General features: G+C 49.7%; 1 protein-coding gene across 1 annotated transcript; it reads left to right on the top strand.

Moving 5' to 3' along the window:
• Positions 1–180: 180 nt before the first annotated feature.
• ATAD1 (ATPase family, AAA domain containing 1) lies at positions 181–13,599 on the top strand. The gene is made up of 10 exons (XM_008633281.2): positions 181–204; positions 1,723–1,898; positions 3,083–3,181; positions 3,435–3,555; positions 5,442–5,642; positions 6,280–6,386; positions 8,194–8,283; positions 9,844–9,894; positions 11,362–11,498; positions 12,169–13,599. Exons 2-10 carry the CDS (start codon positions 1,737–1,739, stop codon positions 12,287–12,289), a joined length of 1,089 nt encoding a protein of 362 aa, XP_008631503.1. The 5' UTR covers positions 181–204; positions 1,723–1,736; the 3' UTR covers positions 12,290–13,599.
• The last annotated feature ends 639 nt before the right edge of the window (positions 13,600–14,238 follow it).

The raw sequence follows: 14,238 nt of genomic DNA, 5'->3' as shown, positions 1-14,238 counted from the left end.
CCAGGGTTTCCCGGCAGTGCCTCAGTTTCCCTCGGAGCGGAACAGAAAGCGGCGCCGCTGCCGCTTTTGGTTTCCCTTTTGCGCCTGTACGGGCAGAGCGGAGCCGCAGCGGGCCGGGAGTGAGGTGTCCTCGCCTCAGGGAAAAGAAACGCTGAGTTCCTACTGGATTTAGCGTTTGTGTGTTATCAGGGACTGCTCAATGAGGTTACGCTTCAATTTCTCTCCTGTTCAAGCTTTTCCTTGCGGTTGGCGCTCAGGGCATGGGTTGCATAAGGAGGTTTCTGCGCTGGGTTTTTGGGGAGGTTTTCGGTGACTACAGAGCCCTTTTATTTCAATAAGTCAGGCTGACGAGAACACACGGAGTCCTCCCGCTCTGGAGTACTTGCTTAGATGCCTAAGCAGGCAAATGTAATTTGGTTTCCAGGCAGATGGACACAGTGACAAACTGGATTTTTACCTGCCTAAACAGGGAACGAAGAGTTAAAAACCCTCCAGACCCAGTGGTTTCAGTGCTCCGAACTGGGATACAGCAGAGAGGTGTTGATGGCTGTTGGTCAGCGTGAAGTGCTGCTTCTCCTGATCCCAGCCTCAGTGGGATTCCACATTCCAGAATCAGTGGTGTGGCAGGGCCTTGCGTTGAACATAACACAGGAAGGGGCAATTCAGGGATAATTTGTCTGTGGGTGCTCCGGGGCTGCCCTGGGGAGGGGGATGCAGGGAGAATTTGGCTGTGGGTTCTCCAGGGCTGCCCTGGCTGCCAGCTTGGTTTGGAGAGTGGCCAGTGTGTGTGGGGAGCTGCCAAAGGAATTGCTGCTGGTTTTGCCCTTGCAGCAGGAAAATGGGGCAGTGCACAAGGAGTCATTTGGGGATTCTCAAGCAGATCCCCCCCGCCAGCTGAGGAGGAAGTGGACCCTGATTTTACCAGTCATTTGTCTAGTGTCTTAGGAAAGTTCTTTCCTCTGTGCCTTTTGTTCCCAAGATTGAGGGTGCTGTGCTCTCTGGGCTTGGCTCATGCAGCAGTCAGGCTTTTCCCTGGATAGCTGCGTGCCACATCCAGCATTTTCAGGTTTCCAGGGATATTAATAACTCCCCATACATCCTGCCAGGTGCAGGCTCCAGCTCTTAACCTCGTTTTAATCAAATGCAAGTTGTTGATTGCTCCTTAATGTGGCAGTCGGGTGCCTTTCCTGTAAACTTCCTCTTAGGGAAAAGACCTCTCTGGTTAAAGAATGGAGTTCCCTGCCTCCAGGATTCAGCCTTCCTGGGTCAGCAGCAGTCCCAAAATGTCACTCTTAACGGGAATGTCACCTTCGTGCCCACTGTGAACACAGAATCCCAGGATGGTTTGGGTTGGAAGGGACCTTAAAGTTCGCCCCGCTGCCAGGGCAGGGACACAGAATCCTGTCCCAGGCTGCTCCAAGCCCCAATGTCCAACCTGGCCTTGGGCACTGCCAGGGATCCAGGGGCAGCCCCAGCTGCTCTGGGCACCCTGTGCCAGGGCCTGCCCACCCTCCCAGGGAACAATTCATTCATAACACCCAATCTAATCCTGCCCCCTCTGGCACTGTGAACCCATTCCCTGTGTCCTGCCACTCCATGCCCTTGTCCGAAGTCCCTGGGAAGCAGCTTTTATCAAACAACATTTAAACACCAGGCAGATGTTTTCTCAGCTCTGATTTTTCTCCTTTCTGTGCCTCCCTGTGCTTCCCTTGTGCCCCTCAGAGCTGGGAAGGAGGATGGTCCACGCTGAGGCGTTCTCGCGGCCCCTGAGCCGGAACGAGGTGGTGGGGTTGATCTTCCGGCTGACCATCTTTGGGGCCGTGACCTATTTCACCATCAAATGGATGGTGGATGCCATTGACCCCACCAGGAAGCAGAAAGTGGAAGCTCAGAAGCAGGTAGGTGTTTCCAGGGGGATGGAGGAGTGGGCTGATGGGAAGCTGAAGTTTTTTAGTCAGTGTCAGGGCTTAGGCTGTTGGTCCTTTCAGGGCTTGTGTTTTATAACAAATTACAATTTGTAATAAATGTCAATTTTATAACAAATGACAATTTCTAGCTTGAAGTTGCGGCAAAACTTGGTCTGGAGGCTGCTGTTGGCTCTGATTTTCACCCAGTCTGTGGGCCTGGTGCCTTTTCTGCTTCTGACAACTTTGCTGAGCAGCAGTGGCCTTAAATCATCAGTCTCTTGGTTGAAAACCTTGAGCAGAGAGAACTTAATTCTGAACTTAAAAGCTCTGCATTTCTGGCAACTTAGTGGCAGAGACCTCCATCAGCAGTCAAAATGCCCTGGAAAGGGGAGGGAAAAAGTGAAAAGTCTCGTTCCTTATCTTGAACTAGAACGATTTGTGCCCTGGAAAAGCTTTAGAGGAGTCCAGAACCAAAAGTTAAAGGTTTGCTTTGGAAATGTGGCAGCTTTTTTTTTTGGTTTTTTCTGACTGACAAGAATTTCACAGGTTTTGAGCAACCTAAATCTGTGTTGGGTGGTTTTCCTTCTGTAATGAGCTTTTTAGTTGAAAACCAGCTTTCCCAATGAGTGCCAGTGCCAGCAGTTACCTAAGAGGCTGCACTGTCCCAAAGCCTCGCTGGATTTACCACAAGTTTGAGTAGAAACTGAAATGTGGAAGTGTGTTGACACAGTGGATGAGTTTTCCTTGTAAATTAGGGAAAACCCACCAAATACATATTAGAAATTGACTGGCTTCTGGGAGTTTAAAAAGACATTCATCTCTCCTGGATTCATGTGAAAATACAGGAATCTCTCCCAGTGCTGTGGAGACTTGGGGGGCACACTCTGTGTTTCAAGGTTTGTTTTGGCTGGTTCTTAGGTCATAACAGAGGAGTTGTGGATTTGGGCACGTGAAGGCCCCAACACTTGTTTGATGGGAACTGAGACATCTGACTTGGTTTCACTCAAGTGACAACAAAGTCATTAGGAAACAGCAGAACCTTCTGCTTAGAACAAGATTTAACCTCTTCGGGAGAAGCTTTTCAAACCACAAATAGCAGTTCTTTAAAAAAGCTGATTTTTGAGTGCAGCATTCCATTTCTTTCCCTCGGTTTTCTTGGTGTTTGGTTTCCCCAGGCTGAAAAGCTGATGAAGCAAATAGGAGTGAAGAATGTCAAGCTGACTGAGTACGAGATGAGCATTGCTGCCCACCTGGTGGACCCGCTCAGCATGCATGTAAGCAACTCCCCTGCTCCTCCTGCTCCTCAGACCTGGAAAATTTCCCTTGGACTCTGGGTTACATTATTGACACATCTGTGGAAACACGCAGCAAATATTCCTGTGATTGGAAGCTCAAACTGCATCGTTGAGAGCTGAGGTTTTTAACCCGTTCTCCCTTTTATTTTCAAGGCACTACTTTGAAGCTGGTGGGCGTTTTTCCTTGGAAGGATCGGTGCTGGTTGTTGCCAACACTGTTTTTCCCTTTCAGGTCACCTGGAGTGATATTGCAGGCTTAGATGATGTCATCACAGATTTGAAGGACACTGTCATTTTGCCCATCAAGAAGAAATACTTGTTTGAGAATTCCAGGCTCTTACAGCCCCCAAAAGGTAGGAAGGGAATGTGATGGATTTATACCTTGCTATTTAAAAAACAAAAGGTGCAGTTCCTCAGAAAGGGAAGAGGAAGTGGGTGGCTAGGCTGAAGTGCACCATTAGGATGTTGCCAGGGAAAACCCTCAGGTTTTCCCTCTTCTCCTGCTTTGGTGAAGAAGTTTCATCTTAGTAATGAAGCAGTAACTGGATTTTGGTTATTGATGGTCCGTTTTGGTGCACTAATCACAGAATCAGGGAATCATTTGGCTTGGAAGGGACCTTAAGGCTGATGCTGTTCCACCCCTGCCATGGGCAGGGACACCTCCCACTGTCCCAGGCTGCTCCAAGCCCCAGTGTCCAGCCTGGCCTTGGACACTGCCAGGGATCCAGGGGCAGCCCCAGCTGCTCTGGGCACCCTGTGCCAGGGCCTGCCCACCCTCCCAGGGAACAATTCCTTCCCAGTGTCCCATCCAAACCTCCTCTCTGTCAGCATGAGGCAATTTCCCCTTGTCCTGTCACTCCAGGCCATTGTAATCCACGTATCCTGCATTTTTAACTGCCTAAATTGTCATTTTTATTCTCTTTACACCCCATGTTGTCCTTTGGCAGAGTTGAGCTCTAGCTCTGCTCTACAGCTTTGACACTCCTAGAAATTCCTATCATTCAACAAGACAGACATCCCACTTTTCCTCTGGAGATCCCTTGATTCTCTCTGGAGCTGGGTTACACAGTGTTGAGGCAGGGAGGAAACTGGCAGGTGGCAGATGAATTTTTCCACAGGAAAGCAGAAGTTGGATCTGCTGAACTCCTTACAGCCATGTCTGTTGTATGTTACTGCAAAAAAAAAAAAGAAAAAAAGGAAAAAAAGCAGAATTTAAACCTAAAATGTTGGACAAAACACCCAAGTTCATCTTCACTGCTTTGTTCCCTGGAATATTGATTTCTGGAGCTCTTAATGACTGCCTGGATCTGTGACCACCTCAGTCCTCTGTCCCAAGGGATGGAAAATGCAGCACTTTGGTAGCTGGTTTAGTTTTTCCAGGCTACTTTCTGTCTAAGTCACAAACCGAAGCTGTCTGGAAAATTACATGAATGCCATGATCTAATAAGCTGAAGGAAAAAATGATTTTTTTATTTATCTTTTTAAAGCAGACTTTCCAGCTCGGGCAGCTCCCCAGTTCCATGAGTGGCTTGTGCTGTGTGTTAATAGGAAGTCACTGCTTCAGAACAACGATGTTTGTGGTCATCACTCACATAAACAGAGAGAAAAACCTTAATAATTCCCTGTGTTTTGGGCTCTTTTGCCTGAATGTTGCTCTTTAAATTGTTTTCCTTACAACTCTGTTAGAAAAACACTCCTGTCAATTCTTGCACTGTGGCAACTTTAAAAATAATACAAGATGTCATGTTTAATAGTGGGTAATTTGTTTAAAATGTCTGTGGGGTCTGTTTTGGGCTGGATTTTTCTTTTTCTCACTCCTCTGTGCTAAGTTTTATTAGAAGGACTGAGGGTAGCTATAAACAAGGCCTGTCAGATGCTGACAGGAAATGAATAGGGGTTAATTTTATGTAACCTTTCTAGTCCTGGGAATGGAATAAAATGGAATAAAATGGAATCATGGAATGGTTTGGGTTGGAAGGGACCTTAAAGATGATGTTCCACCCCCTGCCATGGGCAGGGACAATAAACCACTCATCTTTCAAATGTCTCCTCTCTGCTTCACCATTCCTCTCTTTGGATATTCTGAGCTGTGATTTCATAGGGATTGTCTTAAAACCTCTGATTTGACGGGACTGTGTTTCCTTGGTTTGGTTTCTTACCTTTTAAGACCTGGACCAAACACGAGCCTGGACACCCCCAGGCCTGTCCTACCAAAGCATTAACACTGTGAATTTTCCAGGAGTCCTTCTCTACGGCCCCCCTGGATGTGGAAAAACCCTGATTGCCAAAGCTACGGCCAAGGAAGCCGGGTGTAGGTTCATCAACCTCCAGCCCTCCACGCTGACCGATAAATGGTATGGAGAATCCCAAAAACTGGCTGCTGCTGTCTTCTCCCTGGCCATAAAGCTCCAGCCATCCATCATTTTTATTGATGAAATAGGTAAAAATCTCTTTTTTTATCAGTAGCTATAGCAGAGTGACATTTAACTGTAGGTTCAGTGATGTATGGATCCGCTGTCATCTCCTTAAAAAGAGTGAGGGCTCAGTAAGAGAAATAGGATTGGAGAAAGGAGAAAAGTTATAGAAACAGGACTGTAAAGTAATGGTGGCACATTAGGAAGAACAGTGTCTTTTCTCCTGGTGGCAGTGGAGGAATTTACAAGTAAAACGAGTTCCTACTTATTTTTGGTTCATGAGGAAACCCAGCAGCAAATACACTTCAGTGCTTCTGCTGTCAGGGCACATCCTGGGAGATAAAATACGGGTTTAGCAGAGCTCTGGAATAGTAGTTTCATAAAGCTGAACAGTAGGAGGGGAGGCTGCCTTCCATGAATCCAGGAAGGTGAAAATTTGGAGCACGAGACGTGGGGCAGTCTCCTGTGGTGGGCACACTTGTGCAGTGTCCTTTAAAAGGGGGCTTGGGAATGGGGGCGATTCCACTTGGCTGCTCTCACCCTTAGCAGCACTCTTTGTTTGCTGACACTGGTGACTGAAAATGCATTTATAAGATAAGAGAGCAGCCCAGGTGAGCCATGAGGAACTGGACTGGCAGTGACCGCTTCCCTCCTCTGGCACAGACTCCTTCCTGCGGAACCGCTCCAGCACCGACCACGAGGCCACAGCCATGATGAAAGCCCAGTTCATGAGCCTGTGGGACGGGCTGGACACCGACTACAGCTGCCAGGTGAGTGCTCAGGGTGCTGGGAGCAGGGATGTGCTTCCCTCTGCTGGGACACCGTGCAGGGAGCCGCCTGGGAGCCACCTGGGAGCAGCGGCAGAGCGCGTGGAGCAGGGATTGCCAAAGGGCGTCACCTGCCAGTGATGGGAATGAGGGGAGGCGTGTCCACAGATCACCGTTCTTCCTGACGAGATTGGCTTTGTGCTTATTCTGGTTTTAATCACAAAGTGGCATTTTCAGATGAGATGGGATGGGCTTTAAGGTTCTTTCCATCCCGAACCATTCTGGAATTCTGAATGACTTGAATGTAGCCAAAAGCCTCCATGGCATGGTTCTGAACTGTCACCTGGGATGATCTTTTTAAAGCCTTTAGAAAGGATGTTTATTCTCCAAGTTGAACATATTCAGCCTTTTTACGTGTATTTTTCCATAAACTTCCAATGCACTGACATCCAGTAGTTCTTGCTGTGTAAAATCTGCTTTTCCTCCTCTCCCAAGCTAGTGCTAAAGATGTTTTTCAGCTGATTTTTCCCAAAAATGAGCGTGAGACAGTGAATATATATAAACTGAGGAGGTTTAAAGCTTCCCGTTAGTCAAGAGCCACTGGTATGAACCCGTCACTGGAAACCAGTATCCTCTACCAAGCACCTTTTTTCCCAATACACTGACAACTCCTTGGAGCAAATGAAATTATTCATTCCCTGCAGTAAGACAATTTGGGGTCCCTCAAGTTCAGCGGAATTTGGCTTTTGCAAGAAATACAAGAATCCCAAATGCTTGGAGGAAATTGTAAGTGTTGAGGTGGATGTGTTGATTCCACCTGGAGGCCACGCTCAGCTGTGGGCTAAACCTGCTGAGGATAGATCCGGAGTCTGGCAGGAACTCCGGGAGGGTGAAAAATGTGCCTTTTGGCTGAAAATACCGCCCAGCGAAGCGTGGATGATCCCCGAGCCAGCAATGGCAGTGCCTCTAGGTGGCAGGGTGGGGTTGCCGGCCGGCAGCCCCGCTGGCCAGCGCTCCTGGGAGCTGCTGTGCCTGGCCCGAGGGCCGGAGGAGCGAGGCAGGAAACCCCCGGAGCCCAGATTAATCACCCTGACGTTCTTCACTCTCCTGGCCGGGTGTTTGCCGTGTACACAGCTCAGAGTAACAAATGGGGAAACCAGGCTGCTGTGAATGGGGAGCAAATTTGTTCTAGAATTAAGAACTGGAGTGCTCCAGCCAGGTAAACACTGTGCTGGTGTTGGGCTTGGCTTGGACACCTTTAACCCACTGCTGCCCAGGGCACCTGTAGGTCACCGAATGCTTTCTTTAATGCTTAAAGCAATAAAGACATGAGTGCACATGAAAGCTGCCAGGTGAACCCCTTGCCTTGCTGGTCTCCTGGAAGGTGTCCCTGCCCATGGAGGGCTTGGAACAAGATGGCCTTTAAGGTCTTTTCCCAGCCAAACCTTCTGTGATTCTTTTTTCAGCACAGCACAAAACCACCACGTTTTTAAATACCTTCCCGAAACATCTCCTTTCAAATTCCACCAGGAACTAAAAGTGACAGCACAAGCAGAAGTTTTAAGTTCCTCCTTAGGGTTTGAACTTTGAAGTTGGACTCGTGTAGTAATCTCCCCCCAGGCAGTGTTTGTGGCACCAGGGCTCTCTCCAGCTGCCCTTGCTGAGATCACTGCCAGGAAACCTTTATGGAACTTCTTTAAATGTCGATGCTGTTGATAAAGTGGGGGAGATCCCGTGGCTGGTGTTGAAATTCCCAGTCTGTGGACGTTTCCCAGCACTGGTTTCAATGGTGTCCGTTGGTGTCACACAGGTGATTGTGATGGGAGCCACCAACCGGCCCCAGGACCTGGACTCTGCCATCATGAGGAGGATGCCCACCCGCTTCCACATCAACCAGCCTGTAAGTGCTGCCTGCCCAGCAGGGAAATCCACAGCTCTGGGGGCTTTCTTCCAGGAAATGCTGCATTCTGCTGAGCTGCTTTTAGGGATTTTTGAAGCACGTCCATAACTCGGCTTTTTAAGGTGAAGTTTTGATCTCTTGGGTCTTTTATCTGAAACAACACCGTGACCTTCCCAGCCCTGCCCTTGTCCTCTGGGAATGGAGCTGTTTGGATGCTGCACACTGGGAAGGGCTTGTTGGTAACTGTGTCCTGCTCAGGCCTTTCCACAGCAGACAGTGTGGAAACCCAGGTTTGTTCTGCCTGTGATGGGCTTGGAATGAGATGGTCTTTAAGGACCCAAACCATTCCATGATCCATCCATTCATGTGATTTATGCCCCAGTTATTAAGTTCCTTATCAGTTAGGCAGCTGTCACAAGGTTGTCCTTACTCCAGATGTTGCTCTTGCCATCCTTCTCCAGGAATTTAAGTCGCCTTTGAACACCTGGTGATGTCACCAGACATTTTTGTGTCGCTGTTCTCGGGGGTTCAGCCGTGGCTATCGGAATTCCCTGTGGCTACAGAAATTATTACCCATTTTTTGCTGAAACTCAGAGACCAAAGTGGAGGAGAAAAACTCTCATTGATTGTGCAAGAGAGGAGTTGTGTTCCCAGGCCTGTGTTGCTGGAACTGCCTTTCACTCCATGGGGGTAGATCCCTTTGGAAACAGCATTTATAACCTGGGAACTGCTGTGCTTCCATACCTGTTCCACACACTCCATCTCCAGCTATTCCTTGAGTTAGTGGGGGGCAAGAATGTGGATTTGAGTTCTTTGTTGTGTCTTTCTATCCAGCCCCATTGTTAGAAGGATGAGTTATGTGCCTTGGGACATCACAGGGATTGGCTCCCTCTCCCAGGATCAGAGTAACCACAGGAGGTGTCATTTAAGGAAGAGATTTTCCTCACCCCACTACAGCCCTGCCATGAACTTCCTGCTTCTCTCTTGTTTTTATGTTTTGTGATCAGCCCAGATTGGCCATGGCTCTTGCTGAAGGTGGAATAATTGGTGTGCTGTGGATTGGGAACAGGCACAGGCAGGAGTGAAAGCCTTGCAGATTTTATAACTGAGTTTGAGATGAAAATGCCCCAAATTACTCATAAAAAATTACCTGCAAAGCAGAGGGAAATGGAAGAAGTGGGGTTTGGGACAGAGTAGCAACTGTTCAGCTGCCAGATTATCTGTGGGGGAATTTTTCCCCTTTTAATGATTTCAGGGAGGCTTGGCAGGCACAAACCCCAGTCTTTGTTGCCTGTGTTTGACCTTCGTAGGAAGGATCTGCTCAGGACTCAGCTGCTTCTTCAGTAACCTCGTCACGCACAGTGGGTGGCTTCTCTGGTTCAGAATTTCCCAAGCATCACCTGTGGAACTGAATTTGCCACCAGAGAGGTTTCCTCAGCGTGTGTCACGTGTCCTGGGCGAGGGAGCAGCTCGTGTGGCTGAACCGAAGGCACTCAAAGCCCTGGCATGTCACAAGTGCTTATTTTTGTCCTCTGGTAACTTCAGTCTCTTCTGTTTCAGGCTCTGAAGCAAAGAGAGGCGATCTTGAAGCTGATTCTGAAGAATGAAAATGTGAGTAGCCCCCATGAGCGGCTCATGGCTGCCTTGCTGCCCCCAGCGCAGCTCTGGCCTTGCAGAACGTGAGCTTTAGAATTGCCTGCCTTGCAGGGAGGCTGAGATGATCTGCCAGGGCATTTCTGGTGAGAACTTGGGGATCTTTTGTGGGTTTAGGTGTGGCCTCACATGAAAGCCCTGCAGTTAGCTCCTTTGTAAGCAGGAGCCTCGTCAGAGCAGCAGCCTTGGCTTGTGTGGTGAATCACCCCCTCTGAGCAGTGACTCCATTTCTCTGGAGTCATTTGCTTGTTTGAGAAGAGATTTCTCTCTCTAAAAAAGGTGGAGGTGAATCATGTTCAGATCAGGGAAGGAAATTTCAAGCTCTCATGAAGCAGGGAGCAGATGCTGCTCTTTAACTCTTCCTTAGCACAAGTCAAGAAAGGAGGAATGACTTCCTTTGACAGCACTGCTTTTGATCCATAATTCAAGTTTCCTTCAGAGGAGAGGGGAAGGAGTAGGTCTGAGCCCACCTGGAAGTGTCTGTGGCAGGATATGGGATCCCTGTCATCAGAACTTCCTCCCAAATTTAGTCGGAAGCACTAATTGCCTTCAAGTTCATGTTGCAAAGTGTCTCTAGGCTGAGCTCCAACCTAATCAATATTATTTATTAGTAAAACCAACTTAAATTTTTTTGAAGAGGCCTAAAAATGGCAGCTCACCAGCATCTGGCAGGGAACCACAGCCACACAAATAAGTTTTTCAGGGAGATAAAAAAACCAGCCTGTGTTGGTTATCCGACAGCAGAGGAATTGGATCTCTCAAGCCCAGACTTCACATGGCAGGAGGAGTCCTGCCCTCCCTTATCCTTGCCTGCCTTAAACCATGGAATAGTTTCCCTCTTGGAAGAAGTCACCTCAGAATTTCAGCCTTTTATTGGACAGGCTTGCCTTTAACTTTTTGAGAAGGAAATACTGATGCACGTGGTGGGAAAGGAATCAGAAATTCCATAAAGAGATGGAACGAATGTGGGGTCTTGGCTAGCAAGGGTTCAGCCTGACCCAGTGCACCGAGTTAGACACATTATTTTGCCTCTAAATCCCCCAGTTTGGGGCTGTGTAAAGCAGGAACAGGTGTCCAGACAACAGAGTTCTGAGCGACTTGTGTGGGCTCCTGAGAAAATGGGTCACTATTCCGGGGACCCAGTTTTTGCCAGGCAGATCCGTGTGGGAGCGGGGTTAGTACAGGATATACCAGTGTGATGGCTGGGGTTGGGGTGGGGTTTTGGTGGGGTTTTCAACCAATGGCAGAGCTGAAACATCAGTTTCCTCTAATGGTGTGAGTAAGGGAATAATTCAGCTCCCCAAAAATGCCAAAGGAAGATGCTCTCAGAGCGGGTGAAAACTCGTGGAGGTGACTGTCGCTTGTCATGGTGAGCGAAGCCGGTGGCTTTGGAGTGTCCGTGGCCTGACCTCGAGGTTTCCCCAGGTGGACAGCCACGTGGACCTGCTGCAGGTGGCCAAGGAGACCGACGGCTTCTCGGGCAGCGACCTGAAGGAGATGTGCCGCGACGCGGCGCTGCTCTGCGTGCGGGAGTACGTCAACAACGCCTGCGAGGAGGACGTGTACGTGCGGCCTGCTGCACACTCACAGCTGCCCCCGGGGAACTGGGAACGGGCACAGGGTCACACAGAGCCCCACTGCCACTGTACACAGAAACCCCTCACAACTCAGTTACTGCCATTCCTTTTGGCCTGAAAATACGAGTGGTTGTCCCAAGGTGCCCAAGCTGGAGGTGGCCTGAGCCAGCAAGTCCTGCTGCTGCTCTGCTTAGTGCCAGGCTGCAGTGTGGGTGACACGGTGCTGGGACATCCCTCTGGTGTCTGCCACGCCTGCAGCCATCCCTGGGTGCATGGAGGGGCTGGAGCGTGTCCAGGGCAGGGAACAGAGCTGGAGCCCCAGGAGCGGCTGAGGGAGCTGGGAAAGGGACTGAGCCTGGAGCAAAGGAGGCTCAGGGGGGACCTTGTGGCTCTGCACAAGTCCCTGACAGGAGGGGGCAGCTGGGGGGGGTCGGGCTCTGCTCCCAGGGAACAGGGACAGCTGGGGACAAGGTGGGCATTGGGCACAGCTTGGACTCTGTGGGCTGGGAGGGCTTTTCCAGCCTCCGTGGTTCTGGGATTCCAGTGTGATGCTGGCTCCATGTCCGAGCTGCTGTTTCCAGGGATGGCTGCTGGCTGGTGGCACAGCCCTCACACAGCCCCTGGACCCTCACCTGGCTGTTCCTCTCTTCCCCAGCCACGACGAGGATGAGATCCGGCCCGTGCAGCAGCAGGATCTCCACAGGGCCATCGAGAAGATGAGGAAATCCAAGGATGTCTCCATGCAGAACCTGGCCATGGAGATCGTGTTTGATTAAGAGAAAAGAGTGTGTTTGCAGTTCCTGATGGGATTTAGTGTGACTTCTGTAATCAGTTAGCAAAACCAATGTCAGGGGGCGGGAGCGGGGGTGGCAGAGGGAGTTCTGTTCTGCAATCGTTTTTATACAACAACCTCTAAGTTATTGCAACTCCGACTGGAAGTGGAAGCACAGATCATGAGTGCAGCAATTCAGCCCAGACCAAGAGCCAGTGCCTGTGTGCTGTCCCCAGGGAGCCCTCGGAGCCTCCCAGCAGGAGCGGGGGGTCCTGGGGCGGGGGCAGGACCCGGCATGGGCTGTGTGTGTACAGTGGGTGTGTGAGTGCAGGACCTGTACATAGCCACACTTTTTTTTATATGTAGACATTATCTGTAGATAACTTGAGTATGGAAAATCTTTTCTACTTCCTGAAGCAAACCAAATCAGAAGCTGTAGAGGTGAAAGATTCCTCGATACTCAGTTCACTTCTACCTTTTAGCAGCAAATGCCAGGATAGAAACTGCTTCTAGAACAAAGCAACATTTGAAATGCTACTGATTTTTCTTCCACGTGACCACTGGAAATCTGGTGCCATTTAGTCAAGATAGTAAACTACTCTGTAAAAACGTTTGAATACTTTTAATTTTTTATGAATTCTGCTTTTGGAGGCTTTTTAAATGAAGGCTGGTTTTATTTTTGGTTTTCCCTTGCTGTGAGCAGTTAGAGTAGAATCCCACCTGCTCTTTCCTAAAGCCCCACATCCTCTGAGCTCTCTGAAGCTGTGGCTTTCTGAGCTCCTGTGCACTGTCCTGAGGATTTGCTGCTCCCTCAGTCTCTGGATGCCCCACTGTGGCACCGTCCCCTGAAGTGTCACAGCCCTGAGGCACGGGGGGCACATTGTGTGATGTTTGACTCTGTCCCATGCTCAGATCTGTGAATTTAAAGAGGAGGGAATGGGTTTTGGGCTTATTAATGTGGTTTAGCAACGTGCTGTCCTTGCTGGTACCAGTTCTGGTGAATTCTTGTAACGTTCTGTCGCGATAAAGGCCAAGGGTTACAAATGTGAGTGGCAAAAATGGCTTTTTGTGGTGAAGTTATTGTCAGAGATAGTCAAGAGCTTGAGTTTTTTTCATGTAATGCTATGAATTGTGCACGAATTGACCCCAGATCTGTAAAGGGAATTGTTCAAAGCCCAGGGGTGGGACACTGTTCACAGCTCTGCTGCCTGTGAGGGGAGGGAAGCACTGGAGACAGAGAACGATGTAAAACCAAATGCACTGCAAAGGAAAATAAAGTGAAATAAGGAGGGCTGGAGCCCTGCCATGACACGGTGTCAGGGGCTGGTGACAGTGTCCCTCAAGCTCAGCCAGCTCCCTGCTGTCCTGCTCTCTGGAATGCTGGCTGGGTGCTGCCACAGGGCTGAGTTTGTCTCAATTTAATCTTAAAACCAAATGGGAGGGGGAGGTTAAAAACAGTTGAAGAACTGCTTGGACTTCTTCCCTGTATCACAAAGCAGCAGGAGATGAACAGTGGTCTGACACAAGGGTGCAGGGATTCAGGCACAGCAGCAATGCTGGGCTAGGGAAAGGGGGAGAGTGCAGGATATGGGATGTCAACCCCACACGGCACTTCAGTGCTGGGGGCAGTGCTGAGTGCCCAGTTCTGGCTCTGGGTGAGCCTGGGATCCAGGAATGAGTCCAGAGGATGCTCCAGGATGAGCAGAGGGATGGAGCAGCTCTGCTGGGAGGAAAGGCTGGGAGAGCTGGGATTGTTCAGCCTGGAGAGGAGAAGCTCTGGGGTGACCTCACTGTGGCCTTCCAGGGCCTGGAGGAGCTACAGGAAACATGGAGAGAGACTCTTGACAAGGGCTGGAGGGACAGGACACAGGGAATGGCTTCCCAGTGCCAGAGGGCAGGGCTGGATGGGAGATTGGGAAGGAATTGTTCCCTGGCAGGGTGGGCAGGCCCTGG

This window comes from Corvus brachyrhynchos, unplaced genomic scaffold (genome assembly GCF_000691975.1).
Source record: "Corvus brachyrhynchos isolate BGI_N302 unplaced genomic scaffold, ASM69197v1 scaffold334, whole genome shotgun sequence".
NCBI classification, from domain to species: Eukaryota; Metazoa; Chordata; class Aves; order Passeriformes; family Corvidae; genus Corvus; species Corvus brachyrhynchos.
This window is presented reverse-complemented; position numbering and strand designations above follow the sequence as displayed.